The 19,945-nt window shown below is 51.0% G+C and overlaps 6 protein-coding genes across 6 annotated transcripts; 3 read left to right on the top strand and 3 right to left on the bottom strand.

The window, feature by feature from the left end:
• The first annotated feature begins 344 nt into the window (after positions 1-344).
• Positions 345-4,083, top strand: P174DRAFT_203073 (sulfate transporter family protein). The gene is made up of 6 exons (XM_024821324.1): positions 345-772; positions 827-2,173; positions 2,224-2,423; positions 2,480-2,713; positions 2,761-3,938; positions 4,007-4,083. Exons 1-6 carry the CDS (start codon positions 541-543, stop codon positions 4,029-4,031), a joined length of 3,216 nt encoding a protein of 1,071 aa, XP_024681138.1. The 5' UTR covers positions 345-540; the 3' UTR covers positions 4,032-4,083.
• Positions 4,084-7,979: 3,896 nt separating this feature from the next.
• On the bottom strand, positions 7,980-8,747 carry P174DRAFT_202902 (uncharacterized protein). Its single transcript, XM_024821322.1, has one exon. The coding sequence runs from the start codon at positions 8,659-8,661 to the stop codon at positions 8,191-8,193; it is 471 nt and encodes a 156-aa protein (XP_024681137.1). The 5' UTR covers positions 8,662-8,747; the 3' UTR covers positions 7,980-8,190.
• P174DRAFT_203015 (uncharacterized protein) lies at positions 8,491-9,987 on the bottom strand. Its single transcript, XM_024821323.1, has 2 exons — positions 8,805-9,987; positions 8,491-8,641 (listed from the first exon to the last, which is right to left on the bottom strand). The coding sequence occupies exon 1, from the start codon at positions 9,527-9,529 to the stop codon at positions 8,834-8,836; it is 696 nt and encodes a 231-aa protein (XP_024681136.1). The 5' UTR covers positions 9,530-9,987; the 3' UTR covers positions 8,491-8,641; positions 8,805-8,833.
• A 2,703-nt stretch (positions 9,988-12,690) lies between these two features.
• On the top strand, positions 12,691-13,499 carry cpcA (amino acid starvation-responsive transcription factor GCN4; the record flags this gene model as incomplete). The annotated part of the gene is made up of 3 exons (XM_024829967.1): positions 12,691-12,715; positions 12,767-13,275; positions 13,314-13,499. The coding sequence occupies 3 exons, from the start codon at positions 12,691-12,693 to the stop codon at positions 13,497-13,499; spliced, it is 720 nt and encodes a 239-aa protein (XP_024681135.1).
• Positions 13,500-14,669: 1,170 nt separating this feature from the next.
• On the bottom strand, positions 14,670-16,484 carry P174DRAFT_488361 (asparagine synthetase domain-containing protein; the record flags this gene model as incomplete). The annotated part of the gene is made up of 3 exons (XM_024830794.1): positions 14,670-15,722; positions 15,775-16,354; positions 16,387-16,484. 3 exons carry the CDS (start codon positions 16,482-16,484, stop codon positions 14,670-14,672), a joined length of 1,731 nt encoding a protein of 576 aa, XP_024681134.1.
• Positions 16,485-16,685: 201 nt separating this feature from the next.
• P174DRAFT_442384 (guanine nucleotide exchange factor VPS9) lies at positions 16,686-19,652 on the top strand. Its single transcript, XM_024827565.1, has 7 exons — positions 16,686-17,007; positions 17,055-18,276; positions 18,328-18,405; positions 18,472-18,647; positions 18,708-19,105; positions 19,126-19,338; positions 19,393-19,652. Exons 1-7 carry the CDS (start codon positions 16,897-16,899, stop codon positions 19,436-19,438), a joined length of 2,244 nt encoding a protein of 747 aa, XP_024681133.1. The 5' UTR covers positions 16,686-16,896; the 3' UTR covers positions 19,439-19,652.
• The last annotated feature ends 293 nt before the right edge of the window (positions 19,653-19,945 follow it).

Genomic DNA, 19,945 nt, shown 5'->3' with positions numbered 1-19,945 from the left:
TTCCAACTCTTGTCCCACCAGCTGCAGGAGGCGATTACTCAATAATAATAACGACACTATCCGTGCGGTAATCAATTCCAGGAACTACTCAAAGTTCCTGATCCACAATTGCCAGAATGCGGTAAAGCGGCCCCAGCGGAGACGATGATAACGGCTGGTGATAAAGACTTTTTTAGTCAACTCACGGACCAGGATTGATAACGCCGGGCAGCTTCTGGCCTTGGAGTTTTGATATGGAATGATTCCTCCCAATGACACTTGGTCGCTTTCAAGACCCCATTGGTCATACTCACTTCCTCATGCATCGGGTTTTTGTAGACCTTCTCCTCCCCCCAGTTGTGTGGTAATCAAAAGACGATTGCTCCTTGTGCCTTGATTCTTGCGTCATTCGGGTTCCCACCCATCTGCTGGTCTGCGGCCGTTGGGGTGCGGCACGCACACGGAGAAAGGAGCTTAACATCTCGCCTCAATTTATCCCGTTATTCCTCGTTTCTATAAACGGGTTGTCTGTGTCGCAGGCAATAACAGCTCGGGTTCGCGATGGGCGTCATCGGACGTCGAGACCGCAGTGATTCTCGTGCGTCAGGATTTTTACCCCGTCGCCCATCTTTGGTCAACACAACTGTCCCAAATGTGATAGAAATACCGATCGAACGGGCCAATCATGGCAGCACTCCGGACACTTCAGGACTCGAGCCTTCTATTCACGGCGGGTCGAGCTTCAGGACTCCGACTCGGTCATTCTACCATCGGTCCTTCAAAGGTTCTCAGGGTACGATAATCAGAGATTCTGTGAGGGGTTCAAATGTCCTAACTGGCTGTCTAGATCCGGCACACTATTCATCGGAAGGTTTGAGAGAACAAACAGCTGAATTAGCATCGTTTGCGCTGTCGCTTCCTCACGAACGGAGCTCTCATCCGCGAGGCCTGGATATCTTTCAATCGAACCAACAGACTGTTGTCGCCGCACCCTCGTCCAGCTACAACGGCACTCCAGGGGATCTGACCATTGTCGAACCGGAGCCCATCCACGCTCCTGCCACCAGCTCCTCGGTATTGACTCAGATGATTCGCAGTCCTCCCTCTGAATCGGTCGGGGACGACACCGACCACTACGGAAGTAAGCTGCGCCCAAACGACGCGACTGGTGTGGAAAACCCGAGGCTCTTGTTTAATGATGGCGAAGGAGAAGAGAACACAAGCACCGAACGGACCTCGTTGCTGAATAAAACGGCACAATCTAAACCATTCCATGGATATGGTGTTGCAGACGATATTGAAAGCCAGGACTTACCGAGAGAGCGCGAGCAGGGCGGACAGCCTCGCGGTCTAGCGACGATCAGAAGCTGTCTTCGTCTGATAGCAAGCCCGAAGTCCTGGGATGGGAGAGCAGTATGGCAGCAGGGGGTGGTTTATCCCGCCAGCCTGCTACCTTCTGTGTTCCTCGGGCTCCTGCTGAATATCCTCGACGCGCTCTCCTACGGGATGATCCTGTTTCCACTGGGAGAGCCTATCTTCTCTGAGCTGGGGTCAGACGGAATCTCGATGTTTTATGTCAGCACAGTCATTGCTCAGCTGGTCTTTTCATGCGGAGGGTCAATCTTCCGTGGCGGTATCGGGAGTGAGATGATCGAGGTTGTTCCATTCTTTCACAAAATGGCCATGACAATTCTGGTTCGGGTTGGCGAGGACAATCCGAAATCGGTCCTCGCCACAACCATCCTCGCATTCTCCGCCAGCTCGGTTCTTACGGGGCTTGTCTTTTTCCTGATGGGAACGTGCAAGCTTGGTTCTCTCATTGGGTTCTTCCCGCGTCATATTTTAATTGGATGCATTGGTGGTGTAGGATTCTTTCTGATGCAGACCGGTGTCGAGGTATCTGCTCGGCTATCCGGGTCTCTCGAGCTTAACGCACCGACCCTGCAGAAGCTTTTTCATATGGATACACTACTGCTTTGGATGATACCCTTGTTACTTGCGATTGCTTTTCTTGTTTTGAAGCGCTTTGTGCGGTCCAATTTCCTAGTCGGTGGTTATTTCATTGCGGTAGCTGTGGTTTTCTATATCGTCAAATTCGGCGCGAGAGTGTCTATGGATACCTTGCGTAGCAGGGGATGGGTCTTTGACGCTCCGTCGTCTTCCAACCCTTGGTATCACTTTTATACGCTCTATGGTGGGTTACCTTCGGGCTATTCCAGCCAAGCATGAATTGACGTTTTACAGATTTCTCGGCCGTCGACTGGCCCGCATTCGTTGATACAATTCCAGCGATGTTTGCATTGACGTTCTTCGGAGTCCTTCACGTCCCAATAAATGTACCGGCACTGGGTATATCGACTGGGGAGGACAATCTCAGTGTTGATCGTGAGCTCATCGCTCATGGCATTACTAATGCACTGTCAGGTTTCGCAGGAAGCATACAGGTATGGTTGAGCAATTCAAGGGACATCGTTCGTTTCATATACTCATGCAGCTCTAGAACTACCTTGTATACACTAATAGTCTTCTTTTCATCGCCAGCGGTGGCAATTCTCGACTGGCAGGTATCATGCTTGCCTTTGCTACAATGGGTGTTCTTGTCGTTGGTCCCGTGATTATTGGATTTATTCCCGTCATGGTCGTTGGAGCTCTCATCTTCATGCTGGGCATTGAGCTGATGGAAGAAGCTTTGGTCGACACGTGGGGGAAATTGCACCGACTAGAATACTTGACAGTAAGAAAGTCCTATCTCTTCAAGGAGCCGCCCTCTGATTCGTACAGGTCGTCATTATCGTCGTCACCATGGGTGCTTGGGACTTTGTGGTTGGCATCTTTGTCGGAATCATCTTGGCATGTGTGAGTTTTGTGGTGCAAACCTCACGCAAGTCAGCCATCAGGGCTACCTTTTCTGGCAAGATTACAGGCTCGACTGTCAGGAGACCTCCCATTCAGCAGCGATTCTTAAAAGAGGCAGGGCAGCAGACGCTTATCCTCAAGCTTGCTGGCTATCTATTCTTTGGGACGATAGTCAGCGTTGAAAGTGCCATGCGGGCACTCATTGAAGAGGAAGCTTTTGACAGACGACCTATCCGGTTTGTCATCCTGGATTTCTCGCGAGTGTACGGCCTGGACTTTTCCGCGGCAGAGGCGTTCACGCGTATAAACCGGATTCTCCGGAGACGCAATGTGCAGATGACTATATCCGGGCTTGATATGACGAGTGAGGTGGGGAAGAGTCTTCAGAACGTTGGGCTTCTTGCAAGCGAGACCGGCGTTGAGATTTTCAAGGACCTCAATTCGGCCCTTGAATTTTGCGAGAACGATTACCTCAAGGTCTTCTACAACCATCGCGAGGCATTGATACGGAAGAAGAGCGGATCGTCACCTCATCTTGAAGTTCCTGTGTCCCAGAACCAATTGCAGGCCGCTGAAGGAATTGTTGGCTCTCCCCGCCGGCTGTACCTCCAGCAAGCTGCTACCACTACTCTGCGCGAGGAGGAGACGGCAGCAATGGCCTCGGTTGCCTGGTCGGCGATGCGCCAACCGCTCCCTTTGCTCCTGCAGACTCTCCAGGGGCTCACCACCAAGAACGAGGATTTTTGGTTCAGGGCATGCCCGTATTTTGAGCGAGTCTGCTATGCTGCGGGCACCGTGCTGTTCCAGGAGGGAGACTTACCCGAGGGATTTTACCTGCTCGAGTCGGGAATGCTGCGAGCTGAATATGAGCTGCCTCAGGGCCATTATTTCGAACTGATCGTTGCGGGACGGCCCTGTGGCGAGCTGCCGTTCTTCAGCGAAACTCGCCGGACTGCGACGGTCAAGGCGGAACAGGACTGCGTGGCCTGGTGTCTGAATGCCGACAAATGGAAGCAGTTGAAGGAGGAAGAGCCCGAGATCGCGCAGGAACTGTTGACGGTGAGCTTGAAATTGACGAGTGAGAGAATGGACAGCATCACATCGTAAGTACCTTGGCTTTACAACATGGCCTCAAACATGGCCTGCAACAATAACTAATCTGGTATACTAGGTATGTCTTGACGATGGCAGCTTGATCACCATATTCTTTTTTTACATATCGCTGTTATTGGATGAAGCAATTGGGCGTTGCATATTTCGCATTGGCGGTCATCTGAGTCTTTGAATACTCGCATTAGCTTTATTTCATGTATACTGGATTTCCTGGCTCTGTAGATAATGTGATTTCTGCTTGAAGACCGAACTCTAAAGCCCATAGAGATGTATTGCCACGCAGGAGTGAACAGTGAACTAAACTGATGCATGCCTTGACGGCTTTGATGCCATCGTTGCCGTCATTTTCTGTATTCTGATGCAAGATGATGCGATGCATGGCAAGACCGCATGACTGAGGGGTTAATGAGGTCCTGCGTATGTAGGTAGTCGTCTGCTACGCATTTGATTGCTGCATCCAGCACTGGCGTCTACATATCCTTAGATGTACGGAGCTCACTACTCTTCTATCCCTGATCTGCGAATTCAGGATAGAACTGCCTACACCATAGATACGGAGGTCGGCGAACAACTGGTCAAAAGCAGCCAAGTGCTAACAGGACAAGCAGCGATCATCAGATGTGCAAGGATCGACAGTGGGCTGTAGTGGCATGATTGGCCCGTCGCCTGGTCGGAGATTGTGACTGGTAGCTGGCGACTACGTTAGCGACAGAGAAAACGGTTCGAAACGGCCAAGAGCGCGTAGATCTTGATTGTCTCTCTTCAGTCTCACCGGCTCTGGTCTCACCCCGTGACTCCCAAGGTCGATAATTAAATATCCGTACTCGTATTTCAGTGCATATTGAGTCAACATCTCGACGTCACCAGCGGACCAGCCAAGCGTGGAACCGGTACGCCATCGGAAAATGCAGGGTCATGCTAATATAGGGCTGGCCTGGTAGCGTAAGGTAGGCAAGGTACCTTTAAGCGACGCGAAGCGAGTTTGGAAATGTGATAGGTTGCCTACTTGCGACTCGAGAGAGAGCGGGTTACGCAGTGGGGCTCTTTTTGCCTGACACAGACTACAGTACCTAAGGACTAAGGTCGGTATGCTAAGGTACTCCGTATGGCGGGAACTGGAAGTCAACTAAATTTCCTGTTTCGGGCAGTTGGTATAGACCTGGAGCTAGGGCTACTGAAATTTTTTCGTTTTCGCTTTCGCTTTACTGGTTCCTGATCCACTCTCCCCTTTTTATTTTCCCTATACAAAAAAGCGACGGAGATTAGGTACCTCACCACGTTGGGCTCTCATTGGTATTTACGACTACTTGTACTCCCGTAGGTAGTTGACAGGCACGATTTAAACTGCTAAGGTAGGTAAATGGAATAGCATGTGCAATCCACACACGACATGGGATGGATCATGGAGGGTGTCAACGTGTTGTGGTTGGTCAATCGGGAAGATCGCAGCCAGGAGTCACGGGGCTGCAGTCGCGTGGACTCTCCCTTCAACTCACCCACTGATTTTCACTTTGTCGCACCTCTCAAGGTAGGCTAGATGGATAATGATTGGAAAGCCGCAGCAGCGCAGGTAACCAGAATGTTCCAAAATGCGCGGTGCGACGACAAACCAAGGACGCTGCTTCTGATTTGCAGAGTTAGAATACAAGGTGGCGGCGGGTTTCAATTCCAATCGCCTCCTTGAATCGGAAATAATGCAGAGTGCAGGTTCTCTGGCGAAAATGCAGAGCGTTTGAGGTGGATCCTGCAAGGACAGGGTGAGAGTCGGTGGGTGTGGTTGTGTCAGCCTGTCAGGGGGTGCTACTTTTGGTAGTTGGCTTGCTGTTTGTCGCAAGGATTTGGACCATTTGAAGTGAGAATATGGAGGTATTGAGAGATGAATGAGGGTAGTGAGACTTTTATTCTTTTCTTTTTACCTCCATATCTCCTGTATTCCTCTACACTGGAGGATGTCTTGACAATTCACAGATGTTGGAAGAGTTATCTGTACTACCAGACCATATGATCATGTAGTTAGCGTCTCACAATTCTCAGGACGATCTGAAAGAAGACCCATGGATCAAAAAGGATCCAGCGGTGGCTGGCGTCCCACAAACAGATGAGCGACGGTTGACGGGCCAGGTGACATGATTGTTGATCGCATCAATCTGCCATTCAAAGAATTTATTCATGATGCCACCGACATTGCTATTGGGGCTCAATTTTGTGGGATCAACTACAACACCATAGGTACGGTACCTATGGGCATGTAACAGAGTACTCACACTCTCCAGTTGCAAGTTGAAGGATTTTTGCATCATCACAATTCGCAGAATGTCGCTAAATGACGCTAAAGCCGACCAAAATTAAGTTGGAATCGGGCCAAAAATTTAGGGACAATTAGTGGATCAGTTCGGAATGGGTCCGCCCAAGCGAAAGGCCTAGTTACTCTGTAGGTAGTCTAGAGCTGTTTAATATCGACCTATCTATCTGCACGACCGGTAGGGGAGCTCCTTGAGTTGATCACAAAGCTATCCACATACGTAGTCGGAAAGCGACCTTAGTAGTTAGTCTGAAGGACTAGCTATCATAGTGTGCTCCTTAGCACCTTAACTACACCACTGTTTCATTATTCCTCCTTTTTTTGACTTTATTAGCAGAGGATCATGGCGGCGAAAAAGGAGGTAGATAGATAAAAGATAACCAAGAAGAATTTTCACGAGTACTCTTAGCCAAATTACCTTCATAATAATGGATTGACCTTGGGTTGGTCAGAAGTCTTGGGCACCTGCAGCGCATTCAAAACATACAATAAAGCTTCCCGAAAGGTTAAACAACCCAGTCATGGGTCCCTTGTGGAAGGATAAGACCATCCAGCTTTTGATATTAATCATCTCTATAGAGGTGTGTACTCCTGAGAACCGCAACTGGAGCTCTGATGGGCCCAACTAGAGAAGGGTATACGAGTAGATGGAGCCACCCCTAAGTGTACCAAAGTATCAGGTATCAACTGCTCCCGAATCCCAAGACAAACAAGAAAAATTTCACCCAAAGGACGGACTGCTTTGTACCATAGTAACCAAATTAACCAATAAACCATGTCTATCATTACCGTCCTTCTGCTCTGGCTAGACCTAGTCAGGCCATAGTGAGGAGGACCGCCCTGCAGCTCATTGCCCTTCTGGGCTGATGCACCATCAACCCAGGCTGCATCCACTCACCCCCCTCCTTCATCCCCTTCTCCTTCTTTTTCTTTCTCTCGTTCCTTTTTTTCCTCCTTCCTCTCCCTCCCTCTCTTTTCTTTCTTCTCTTCTTCTCCTCTCCATTCCATTCCTGATAACTAAGCTATCACGCTTTTGTTCGTTTCCCACGAACTTTTCTACCCATTCTTCCCTTGTGATACCCGAGCTATTCTTCGCCTTGTGCTGAGAGAGCTCCTGTTTCCTTTCTTTTGAGATACCCCCTTGAGATACCCATACTCGCCCTTGATACCCGAAGCGCTTACAGCTTCTCTAACGGCTACTTAATCAAACTCCCTACCATAATAACATCTTAATCAACCATCATCACCATGTCCGAAGTCCAGAAGCCTGTTGAGGAGACCCCGTGGCCGTCCCTGCCGCTGAGCCCGTCGTCGAAGCTCCTGCTGCCGTCGAGGCCGCTGCAACTGAGACTCCCGCTGCTGAGGCCTCCAAGGAAACCCCCGTTGAGAACGCCGAGGCCACTCCCGCTGCGGCTGAGACCAGCGAAGCGACTGCCGAGCAGCCCAAGGAGGAGGCCAAGGAGGAAATCACTCCTGCGACTGAAGGTGTGCTTGGACACAAGGGTCCTGGTCTGGTGAAGTAAGCGCTACGCGAGCCTTGGGACAGTAATGTGGATCGATTGCTAACTTGTTCCTTTTTGTTAATAGGGGTCTGCGTTTCTCCAAGCGGTTCTTCTACTTCAGCGACGAGCCCGTCGAGGCCAAGCAACTGTCCGTCTTCCAGCAGAACGAGAAGCCTGCTGTCGCCAACCCTATCGTCGCCTGGGCTACCCAGACCGGCAAGGGTCTCCTGTTCCTGACCAAGCGCGCCGAGGATAAGGCTACCCCCGCTGGTATCTTCAACTTGGTAAGCAATTTTTTTTTTTTACTTTTTTCCTTCGTGAGACATAGCGTGGTTATTCATGCTAATACGTCTTAGGCTGAGATCTCCGACCTTGCCAAGGAGGGCGCCAACGAATTCCTCTTCAAGGTTAACGGCCAGAAGCATACTTTCCAGGCTGCTAACGCTGCTGAGCGTGACAGCTGGTTTGTTGCTCTGGAAGCCAAGGCCGCTGAGGCCAAGGCTGAAAAGGAGACCATCGTTGCCAGCGAGGGCTACAAGGCTGAGCTCGAGAAGCTGAGTAAGTGATATTGGATCGAGTTGCTAAATACGGATCAATTCTAATTATCTTGCAGCCAAGCCTGTTGTTGCTGAGCCCGCCAAGAAGCCCGTTGAGGCTAAGGAGGAGGCCAAGAAGGAAGAGGCTGCTCCTGTTGAGGAGGCCAAGGAGACCACTGAGGCCAAGGACAAGGCCAAGAGCCGCTCTCAGTCTCGCAAGAGGGCCAGCATCTTCGGCTCCTTCCTCGGCAAGAAGGAGGAGACTGAGGAGAAGAAGGAAGAGAAGACCGAGGACGCCAAGCCCGTCGAAGCCGCCGCCGCCGAGCCTGTCGCCGAGACCGCTACTGCTGAAGCTACTGAGGGTAAGTTTCATCAATATTCAAAATCTGTCCCGAAGCCGAAAGCTGACTGTCGTCAAGCTGCCGCTCCTGCTCCTGCCGAAGAGAAAAAGGAGGAGACAGAGGCAAAGAAGGAGGAGAAGAAGGCCGAGAGCCCTGCTCCTAAGTCCAAGCGTACCTCTCTGTTCGGTAACTTCTTCCAGAAGGTTACCAGCCCTTCCCACGAGAAGTCCGAGAAGGAGGCTGCGGCTCCTGCTGAGACCTCCGCTGTCTCCAGCACTGCCCCCAGCTCGAGAACCCCGTCGAGGAGGCTGCCGTGAAGCCCATCGAGCCTGAGACCGTGACCACCGCCGCCGCTGCCACTGAGGCCGAGGCCCCAAGGAGACTGCCGCTCAGTCCCCCACTGCCGAGACTCCTGCCGGCAAGGACAAGCGTCGCACCTCTTTCTTCGGTAACTTCGGCAAGAAGAAGGGTGACTCTGACAATGAGGGCACCGACGGCGAGGCCAAGGCCAAGAGCAACAAGCTCGGCGGTCTTTTCCGCAAGCCCAGCAAGGCCGTGAAGCTCGACAACAAGGAAGCCTCTGCCAAGGAGGAGGACAAGGCTGAGCCCACCGCTCAGGAGACTTCCGCTGAGGCTGCTCCCGCCGAGGAAGCCAGCAAGCCCGCTGAGGCTCCCGCCACCGAGGAGGCCAAGCCTGCGACTGTCGCTGCGACCTCGACTCCTGTCCAGGCTGCGGCATGAAGTGCTCATTCTCAGAGGCGTGCCGTCGAGTTTGAGAAATGGTGGGATCAACTTTCTACGTCTCCCAACGCCTCTGCATGCTGTTGAATCATTACCATGACGGAAAACGAAAAAGTGCTGAGAGAAAAACCACGAAAAAAAAACATTTCCAAAAAACATATATGTCGATCTGGACCCGGTCTGCTCTTTTTTTTTTTGCTGTCTTCGAATCGCTCTATATCGTTTCCGCAGGCACTCCTTGGCCAAGTCTAAGAAGGATTTGGTGCAAGGAATGTCAATGATACCCACATGCTGCTTTGGCGGTCATTTCTCACTGCGTCGACGTCACCGGTGCATTTCGTTCCTTAATGATATCCATTCGCGCAGGTTTATCCCAACCGAGGCTTGCGTGTGTTCATGTTTTGCGCCGTGCAACTAGATTGATACCACTTGCTGTCTTGCTTTTGATGTTGTTGGTTGATCTACGATCACTAGTTTGATATTTTGTGTTGATACCCGAAGGGGAGGACTGGATTTGGTGGCTTCAACTCAAATCGAGCCCGATTGTTGACTGTTTGCTTGGAGCGTGTACGCCATGTATACTTGCGCACCGCATCATAGTAATAATTAATAGAATCAATAATGCGTTTGTATGATTTTGGCAGTTTCTAGTAGACTTTGGTCTCGACAAATCGATCCTGAATTTGCATGTGAGAAGTATCCTATGGATCCAAGGTGCTCCGAGCCCTGCTCCCGAACTTCTGAGCAGGCCGACTAAGTTTTTCTGTCTATGGGGCTCAGTTGTTGGTCAAGGGGCCATGGATGGCGTAGAGAACATTCCGTCCTTTCTCAAGGAGTCGACGAGGCTTGAGGGTTCAAACTCAATTGTACGGAGTATTTTCGATAGTCTCCTGACCGTGCGCCTTGGACATGACATCACTGAAGCAGCGCCTTTTCTTTGATTATTAATCTACACACAGGATTCATACAACCTCCTGTCTACAAAGCCAGGTGACATCGAAAACGGTCAAGCGAACAAAATGTTGGCGAGTGTTGCCGACTTCTACGGCGATTCCCGGTAGGGAGGATCCGTAGGTTCATTCGTGCATGGGTCGTGGACTGCAGAAGTGGACTTCCGCAAGGTGCAGAATGTGGACATTGGACGCGATTGACCCGAGGGTTATTCTAGACTGTTTGGCTTCGCTTAGTGAGAATCTGACCCTCCTTGATGAAAGGGTCGTAGGAGCCTGGTACCGAGTAGGGGATATGTATGGTACTTTCCCAAGGCCAGAAAGTTGGTACGAGTATATAAGGTGCAGACAACTGTCCTTTCCTCCCAAAACTGTCGAGCCACTTGTCCTTTGAGAGCCTGGGAAAATACTATCGTACTACTGAAAAAGATTGTGCGAGCTGATAGAGTTTGGACTTCGGAGATAGTAAAGCGAAGTCCACGCCCTTTGGTGACACCAACGCCCAAATGGGCAATGGGCGGGGAGAGAAAAGGGAAAGTGATATGAGTGGAATAACCCGCCGGATCCCCGGTTTTCCTGTTTTTTTGTCTTTTTCCCGCAGCTCCCTTATTAATCCATTTTATTGTGTACTGGTCTGATTGGTTTATCTGGCCATGGCGTGCTGAGACATGAGGCTCCCAGGCCACCAGGCTGCCAGGCATGAGCACTCAGCCCCCTCCGCGTCCCTTGTGACTTGCTGATTAACGGCCTGCATATGCCATCTGGAGTGTGGAGTTGATAGGTGTCTGGGTCCGTGGCTAAGTTGAAATTGGCTTTATATGATGGACACGAAGCTGCTGGCTTGCGTGGATTCACCCAATGTAATATTAATGAGACATTCAAGGGAGGCTGTGATGAAACCGGCTTTCTTAGTGCTGTCGTGGAATTGATGCCTGGGTTCTGGATGCGATGTTGCGCCATGTTATTGGTCAATGGGTCGTGAAGAGGTACCTCTTGCCTGGTACCGAGTACGCGGCGGAGCAGGGATGGCGCTCCGTATTAGGGGACCAGATCATGGAAGCGTCATTCCAGTACTACTGTCAATTATCAGTGATGGATTTCAGTGATGCTCATCCTCTTTGCACGTAAGATAGATATCTGTCCGAGGGTCTCAAATAATTATGTCAATTGAATTCAATTGAAGGGATCTTTATGGTGCACTCTGCTCGACAGGTACGTACCGGAAAGTACCTTACCTACCTGCACAGGAATGCCGCCCTGGGGCGTGTTCCCGCGGGCTAGACGGACCAATCATCGCAGCACATGGTCCTATGACTCACACCTGCTGACTGCGTCCAGGAGCGCTATCCCGACACAGTTAGTGCATGAAGTGGGACATTGTTGCGCAGCCATTGGCCGCCGGTGGAAACGCACGGCGCACACAGACAGGTTAAACTAGCACACTCGAGGGTTTTAAGAAGTGCCTGATTTCCCGTCGCTGCCTGGCGCTTTGCTTTTCCCTTTTCCTTTTCTCCTCCATCTTTTCTTCCTCTCAAACCATCATCACCTATATTTTATAAACATCTTCACCATACAACCACACAATTATCAAGAATATCAGTCTCAGTATCCATTGCAAAATGGCTGCCTTCTAAGCTCCTCCCCCAGAACGAGCTCGTCTTTCTCTCGTGAGACAGACACCATAGATCCTTTACGGTCTTCGTCACTTTCCAACATCTCCTCTCAACCTTCCTCAGAGTCTCCTGTCCCAGGACCTCTGAACTTAAGCATCGCTTCGCGTAGCTCAAGTTCTTCTTTGAACAACATTCTCCCGTTCGACTTCACGTCGTTCACCACGGATAACCAACAGCAAACATGGCTCCCCACGCCCCGCCCCAGCAGCCTTCGGCTCAGAATCTGAATTCGAATTCCAACAACGACAGCAACAGTTCCCCGCAGGAGGACTTTGTGCTCTATCCCGCCCCGTGTCCGCAGCCTCGTTTGAGAGACTCGCGTGCGCCAGTACTTCCGAGTACAGCCCCTAGATCTGTTTCATACAATCCTTTCCTGGTCCGACCTCAGTACCAGCAGCCCAGACGGCACTCGCTCAGTCTGTATCAGCAACTTCAGCAACAGAAACTTTCGGGTTCACCTGTCCAGGTTCCTCGTGTGACCAGGCTTCACTCACAGTCTACCGGGTATCATCTGTCCTCGTCTCTTCGGTCTAGTCCCTCCAGCCGGACGCACTTTCAGCGTGTCCACGCCGCGTCTGCGCCTTCGAATTCACCAAATCCCAATCGTCCTCCTGTTCCATTGTTTTCAGCAGCCAACGGCACTCAATTCAGTCAAAAACAGCTACAGCAATTACAACAGTTTTATCACCGCCGCATCATGTCGACCCCCAACATCGCTCAAGGTGAGCTGGCAGAAACTATACTCGTTTCAACTATGTCTAATTCCGCAGCAGATATGCCTGACTTCTTTGGCCTGCCCTCGAATGACTTTGGGGATGATTTCGAGTTGAGCACTGAACCCACCATGCTTTCTCCCAATCAGATCCCCACTGGCCTCATGGCTGTCAAGGACTCTGTGGCAGGTGCCCCTTCGGGCACCATCTCGCCCAAAGACTTGTTCATGGATGCATCGGCACCCCCGTCGACCTCGTTCACTGATCTCAGCACTCCTTCCTTTGAGTCTCCTGGCTATTTCAGCCAGGATACTTCACCCATGTTCCCCACCGATCTGGAGCTGGGCCCTGGCTCCGAGGAGTGGGGTCCGCTCTTCCCTGCTCAAGATGACTTCTCCACGGCCTTCGACTCCACCGCCTTGGATGTTGCACTCGCTCTCTCCCAGCCGGAGACTAAGCTCCCAAAGGAGGTCTCTGTTCCTCCGTCTCCTGCGGTCCGCGACTCTGCTTCGCCCGCCCCTTCTCCTGCGCCCAGCAAGTCCGGTGTTAAGCACTCCACCGTCGCCGGTGTCAATGCCCGTCAACGCAAGCCATTGCCCCCATCAAGGTTGACCCCAGCGACCCTGTCGCCTTGAAGCGTGCTCGCAATACCGAGGCTGCTCGTAAGTCTCGTGCTCGCAAGCTTGAACGCCAGGATGAGATGGAGCGACGCATCCGTGAGCTCGAGAAGTCTCTGGAAGAAGCTCAGCAGCGTGAACAGTACTGGAAGGCCCTTGCCCAAAACAGGGGTTGAACGATGATCGATAGCTTATCTTGATGACATGCTGCGTTTGTGGTATCTTGTTTGTTTCTTTGTTTGCTGCTTTTCTCTTCGTTGGCTTCTAAAATTGGGACGTGCAAAATGGGATCTGTGGTGGCGGGGGCTCGAGCCCCTCGTCAACCGAATGCCAGAAGTACCAGTCAGTCTCCGCAGGATGGTTACCTGACGATGACGCTTCTGGCAGGATAAAAGTTTTCTTTACTTGATACCTGAATGGTGGGCAATTGAAACACCATCTCGTTTCTATCATTTCGGGTACTCTTCGCTTGGCTTACTTGTTGCAGACATCCTAGTCCTCATCTAGGGTGCTGTTTTCTGTTTCTTTATGTTTCTTTTTACTTCATGGTCGGTTCTGATGTCTCCTGTCAAGCAGGATTGACTCGTGGCCAATTAATACTTTTCCTTGCTATTGCCCTGTCAGTCGCTCAATTCCATGAATGCGAGTTTTGTCGACGTGGCTTTCTGTTTCAATATGTCCTGCGTTTTAACCAGAGACTGTCTTTGCCAAATTGAATTCAACTATGTCGCTCTCTATTCTTTTTCCAGCGTAGCTGTTTCTCGCTCGTAGCAGGTCACCTCCATCTTCAGCGTACGGGCATCTTCACCAGCTACACCGTGAAGAGTACCAATACTGACGATGGTTGAATTTACTGCCTACGAATTGCAGAGGATCTTAAAAAAGACTACGAGGTTAAATGATTATCATTAATCCTGCTCGACTCAGCTCAGACTTGCCTTTCTAACCCGTCATCGACTCGACCTCTTGATTCTCGGAAACCTGCCATCGCCGCATCATCCATACCCTGGCATACCACAAGGAACACAAGTGACACCAGTACCCGGTCTTCCAGTCTCGTTTCTCATAAACACGCCCAACCAAGTATACAATCAGGCCCATAGCGGGAGGACTACATTCTCGGAATGAGTGGCTTGCGATGAAACGAGCGGTAGAGAGGGAGTGTCTGCTCTATATGGTAGATTGCACGACAGGGGAATGATGGGAAATGAAAGGCTGAGAGAAAGGGACAGAGGAGGCGGTCTCGGAAGTATCTGATCAGTGTTTCGTCATCACAGCTGGTCATGTCATGCGCAGGGGTGACATGGGATTGGTAAATGGTGTGGTCGAGGACAGGACTGTTGTATTCAGCTCAGTGCGTCGGTTCCTTTGGTTCTACCCTTTTCCATCTTTGCTGTCCGGGAGCCGAATTGGATTGCTCGTTTCTTTTCCCGAGCGACGGTAGCCATGCCCAGCTTGAGGGCCAGGAGGCGGAGCGCTCTCTTCTCTGGGTCGATGCCGGTATAATCCACACCGGTGATATCTGATGGGTCTGGGACCCCGAAGCCACATTTCTCCCATACGGGGGCTTCGAGCACGTAAGACACGAAGTCTTCATCTAAGAACGGGTATCGCGCCTCGCGACCCCAGTTTGAGAGGATCCGATCATCGCGGCCGAGATTTCGCTTGCCGAGACGACTGACATCCAGATGGATTTCGTCAATGAGACCTCTAAAGCCATCGCGGGCGAACGCTACTCCGTGTCGCGCGTAGCCCGCGAACAGTTCATCTGCTCCCAGGCCGGAGAGAAGTACTCTCGCTGGGCTGGTGTACTGGGTCGGTTCGGACGAGGAATCCCGACTATTGACGGCCATGCCTCGCGCGCGAGAAGCAAAGTACAGCGCGCACGCAATCGACAGGTCCATCTCTGTATTGTGAGGTCTCATCAAGCGCTTCACCATATCACGGTGGGCGACAGTTTCAGTGTAGGGTATATCAATCGCGACGAGGCGCCAGTTACGGTCTGGGCAGACTCTCTGAAGTTCTGCGAATGCTGCGCGACCCGTAATGCGATCTGGACAGCTTTCGTAGACTGATGATGTGGCGCCCTCCTTGCCAGCAGCTGCGGCAGCGACTCGCGGGTTCTCGAAAGCAACGTTGAGAAGATCAATCGTCTCACTTTTGGGAAGTCTGTCATGGGACAGTCTGGCAAGTAGAGTGCAATCAAGGCCACCAGAGAACAGAACGGCAACCTTCACATCGCTAATAGTAATTGATGGTGGTTCGGGTACCTTTTGAATTCTAAGGTGTAAAGATTGTCTAAGTTTCCGCTCAAGCTCTTGGATGGGGCAAGAGTCGACCGTCAATGACGGGGGCGTCCCATTCGGAACTGATTTGTTCATGTGTGATATTGGACTTTTCTATCCCTTCTGTCAGCGATTGTGCTGATGGAGGAGGAGAAAGAGTGTATACCAGGCAGCTGGTCGTTGCATCTTTATGCTCCCAGCGAAGAGTTTGGATGGCGTCAGAATTGAATTTGACGGCACCGGATACAAGAGCATTCTGCAGTACGTCTTGTTTAAAGTCAATAAAATGCACACCATCTGTGTCAACTTCCTCGAAATGTGACGACGAAGAACTATCGCAGACACTGCAAATTCTCAGATTTCCACGCTCGTCTAGACCTTGCAACAAGGACCGTCGGCCGAGGCAGTCCCTACTGTAATATAGCCTTGAGTTCACTGCATCATAGAAAACAAAGGAAAAGGGCCCTGCAATGTTGCTTATGACACCCGCTATTTTCCGTGTGGGATCTCCATGATCAACAGCGTCCAACGACGAATGCGTAGCGCGCAGGAACGACTGGAAAATGGACTCAGTATCATTATCTTGGATAGGCTCGCCAGCTATCTTCCAGGCTTCGCCATTCCAGCAGAGCACGGATTCCGTAGACGAATCCACGAGTGGCTGGGCATAGACATGATCTCCTCTCAATGAAAGCACCGTGGAGATGAATGTGAGCGTGACAGTCACCCTTGTCTGGCCCGTATGACTCAAAGACAATTCATATTGTCTTGTATGGACTTCGTAGCTGTCGGGCCCCGGTTGCGCAGCAGATTGCAAGTCTCCTCATTTGGCAGCACTGGCCCATTAGTGCTTAATGAGAAATAAATGCCACACATTGCAGCACAGTGGCTGCAAATACAATATAGCAAAATCCTGCTTCCGGCGACCAGAAGGCAAAAGAAGATAAATTGAAGAAAGTCAACCTCGGTGTTATGTTTCCTCGGCGGCCGGATCTCGGGGCAACGATGATCCACATAGCTTCGTGGCAGGTGGTGATAACCGAATACTCCACGCTGCCTAACATGGGTCCGATCGACGTTGTTTCATGCCCGGTCCTAGGTTAAATAGACATTTGCTACTTTGAAATATCCCATTGTTGTTTGAATGATTTTTCCTTGCTGCTTTTAAGCTCGACCGCTGTGTGCTGGATATTCCTCATAATGATCCGTTACCTCGTCTGAATCTCCCTCCTTCCCCACCGAGTGACCGAGCTTCTACATTGATTGCCGGCGTGCATGCAGGTTGCTTATGTCTGAACAAGCGATTTCCACGACCCCGGCTCCGGATGGACGACCGGATTCTCAGTGGGATATCCACGACGATCAAATAGAATCGAATCAACAGCAAGCGACATCATCGGTGTCGGCGCATAATGACCCTCAGCAACACACGAAGATCCATATCAGGAAGACCAGTTGGGTGAGAGGAAGGAGATTCCTCGAGATGGATGTCCGACCTCTGCGTTTGACTCGCCAAACATGATGTCGGAGAAATTCGCTCCAGTTTCCTCAAAATCTACATCCGAACCCCAGGGGACGTTGTCAGCGCGTATGGAAGGATTGTCGGTCTCGACGAATACAACAGAAACCGGTTCATTAGTAGACAGCGATGTGCCCCCGCCTCCCCCAGAAAAAGACGAAACCTATCTTAGTACGAAATCCCAGCTTGCACCGCCCCTGCAGACGTCCGTGAATGCGACTTCTGAATTGAGCGAGAAAGAGCTACCGCATGTACCGGGTGACGGAGAGAAGGAAAATAAACGGGACGCTGGCATGGATGGTACTCGAGAGGATGACTCTGAATCCGAGATTCAGAGCATCATGGGTCAGTTTCAGGACCCTGAACGCAGGGGCAGCCAGGAGCAGTTGATGTCTCCTCGTTTGGAGCTGGCTGAACAATTTCTTGGAGGCCAGGGTCATTTCCCGCCGCGTCATTCGAGTCTTTCAAAATCAGCAGAGGGAGGCTCTCAGGCTGCACAGGTGAATGCAGGGACGCCTTCGGCTGTTGAGAAGCCACCGGCTCCTATTTCGAAGAGCGCCCATAGAGCTTCCGAAGATCATCCAGCACTGACTCGACGATCTTCTACGTCGACTGTTCCTCCGCCTCCGCCAGAACCTGAGCCCGATCAACCATTCGATTTTCATCGTTTTCTGGAGCAGCTCAGGCACCGCACTGCAGATCCTGTAGCCAAGTTTCTCCGCTCATTCCTTAATGAGTTTGGCAAAAGACAGTGGATGGTACATGAGCAAGTGAAGATCATTAGCGACTTCCTGACCTTCATCACTAATAAAATGGCCATGTGCGAGGTTTGGAGGGATGTTTCCGACAGCGAATTCGATAACGCGAAAGAGGGTATGGAGAAGCTAGTCATGAATCGATTGTATTCGCAGACCTTCTCCCCCGCTATACCGGCTCCTCCCTCAATCCCAAGAAGTGCAAGTAGAAGCAGACGAAGAGAAATGGAACGACTTCATGGGCCATGGAGGCGTGGCCAGCACCAGGAAGATGTCGAACGCGATGATGTATTGGCGCAAAAGATGCGGATTTACGGTTGGGTGAAAGAGCAGCATCTTGACATACCGCCTGTGGGCGCTCACGGCCGTCGGTTTCTGAACCTGGCGCAGCAGGGTAGGTCTCGATGCCCGTTTATGCTGGGACTGTTTCTGACACTGAACGAAGAGCTTCTGAAGATCAATGGCTACCGTGCACCACGTGATAAAGTGATTTGCATATTGAATTGTTGCAAAGTTATCTTCGGTGAGCAGCAAAATGAGTAATCCTTGAGCGTGTAAGGTGCAGCACTGACGCCGATTTCTCTTGCAGGGTTGCTCAAAAATTCAAAACAAGCTGATACATCAGCGGATTCATTCGTACCACTGCTAATCTACGTCGTGCTACAAGCTCGCCCCGATCATCTGGTTTCCAATATCCAGTACATTCTTCGCTTCCGAAATCAGGATAAGTTAGGAGGAGAGGCGGGGTACTACCTATCTTCACTGGTATGTCAATCAAACATTATTTGCTGATAATTTAGGCAACGTAGCTGATTTCATAAACAGTCAGGTGCTATTCAATTTATCGAGACCTTGGATCGGACAAGTCTGACAGTGAGCGATGAGGAGTTTGAGCGTAACGTCGAGGCTGCCGTGTCTGCTATTGCCGAGCAGAATCGCGAGTCCGAGTCCTTCGAGCCGAAAAGAGGAGAGCGTCCTACGGCGGAAAGCTCCCAAGCTCCATCGCGGGTTTCAACCGATACACAAAGACCTGCGACGCGGAGAGAGGCGCCGCAAACGAGTGACGAGGAGAGCGCACCAGTAGCAGGGCTATTGCGCACTATTCAGAAACCTTTATCAACAATCGGAAGGATCTTTTCGGACGAGCCAGATTCGCCACACGAGCGGCCAATACAGCCTGCCGGCACCCCACAGCCGGGGCGCCACCGCGACTGTCCCCTAACGTATATCAGCCGCCCCGTAGCAGTAGTGAGGGGCCTCGTAATGCGGCACAGCCGCAGTTGGCCAGGGTACTGGATGCGCAAGATGCTGCCGCACGTCAAGCTAGCGCCGAGGATGCGGAGGCACGAAGGATTCAGCGGGCTGAACACAATAACGTGGTGGAGACACTGTCGAACATGTTTCCGAATCTTGATCGCGACGTCATTGACGATGTGGTCAAGATGAAAGAAGGAAGGTTGGTTTTTCTATGACACAAGGCAGAGAAGCAATGCTGACGCTGTTGCTGCAGGGTTGGTCTGGCGGTCGACGCATGCCTCGCTCTGAGTGCGGAGTAGGAGAAATCTGGTGCTAGTAGGATCTTGGAAAGCCTGCATGGCATTCGGGGCGGACATACTATGGCTTTGATAGCCATACGTCGCAGCATGTCGCCTGTCTTGTAGCTATTCCGCTTTTCTAGTCATGCATGTGCATATATTATTTGGGGCAGCTATGACCGCCCGAGTGCCGTCTCTAATGCATGGACCGAATGTCATCGAGGTCATCTATGCGTTATCGCAGTAACACTCTCCAAATACTTAAATCAACACAAGTCGTCATATAACAGTATGGTAAATGTATGTTGTCGGAGCATATCATGTGATTTGTTTTTAGTCAATCAAATGTTTAGACTGCAATATTGACCATGACTCAGCCCATCAAATTGGTGGCGAATCAGAGCGCTCCAGAAGCACCTCGCTTGCTGCTAGCGGCGTTTGTCAGTCCCCACCACAACATATATAAATCTCCTTGATCCCCCATCCTTTTGATTTTTTTTCTTCTTTCTTTTCTTCATACTTACCTTG

Source organism: Aspergillus novofumigatus (genome assembly GCF_002847465.1).
Source record: "Aspergillus novofumigatus IBT 16806 chromosome Unknown P174scaffold_5, whole genome shotgun sequence".
Taxonomy (NCBI): Eukaryota; Fungi; Ascomycota; class Eurotiomycetes; order Eurotiales; family Aspergillaceae; genus Aspergillus; species Aspergillus novofumigatus.
This window is presented reverse-complemented; position numbering and strand designations above follow the sequence as displayed.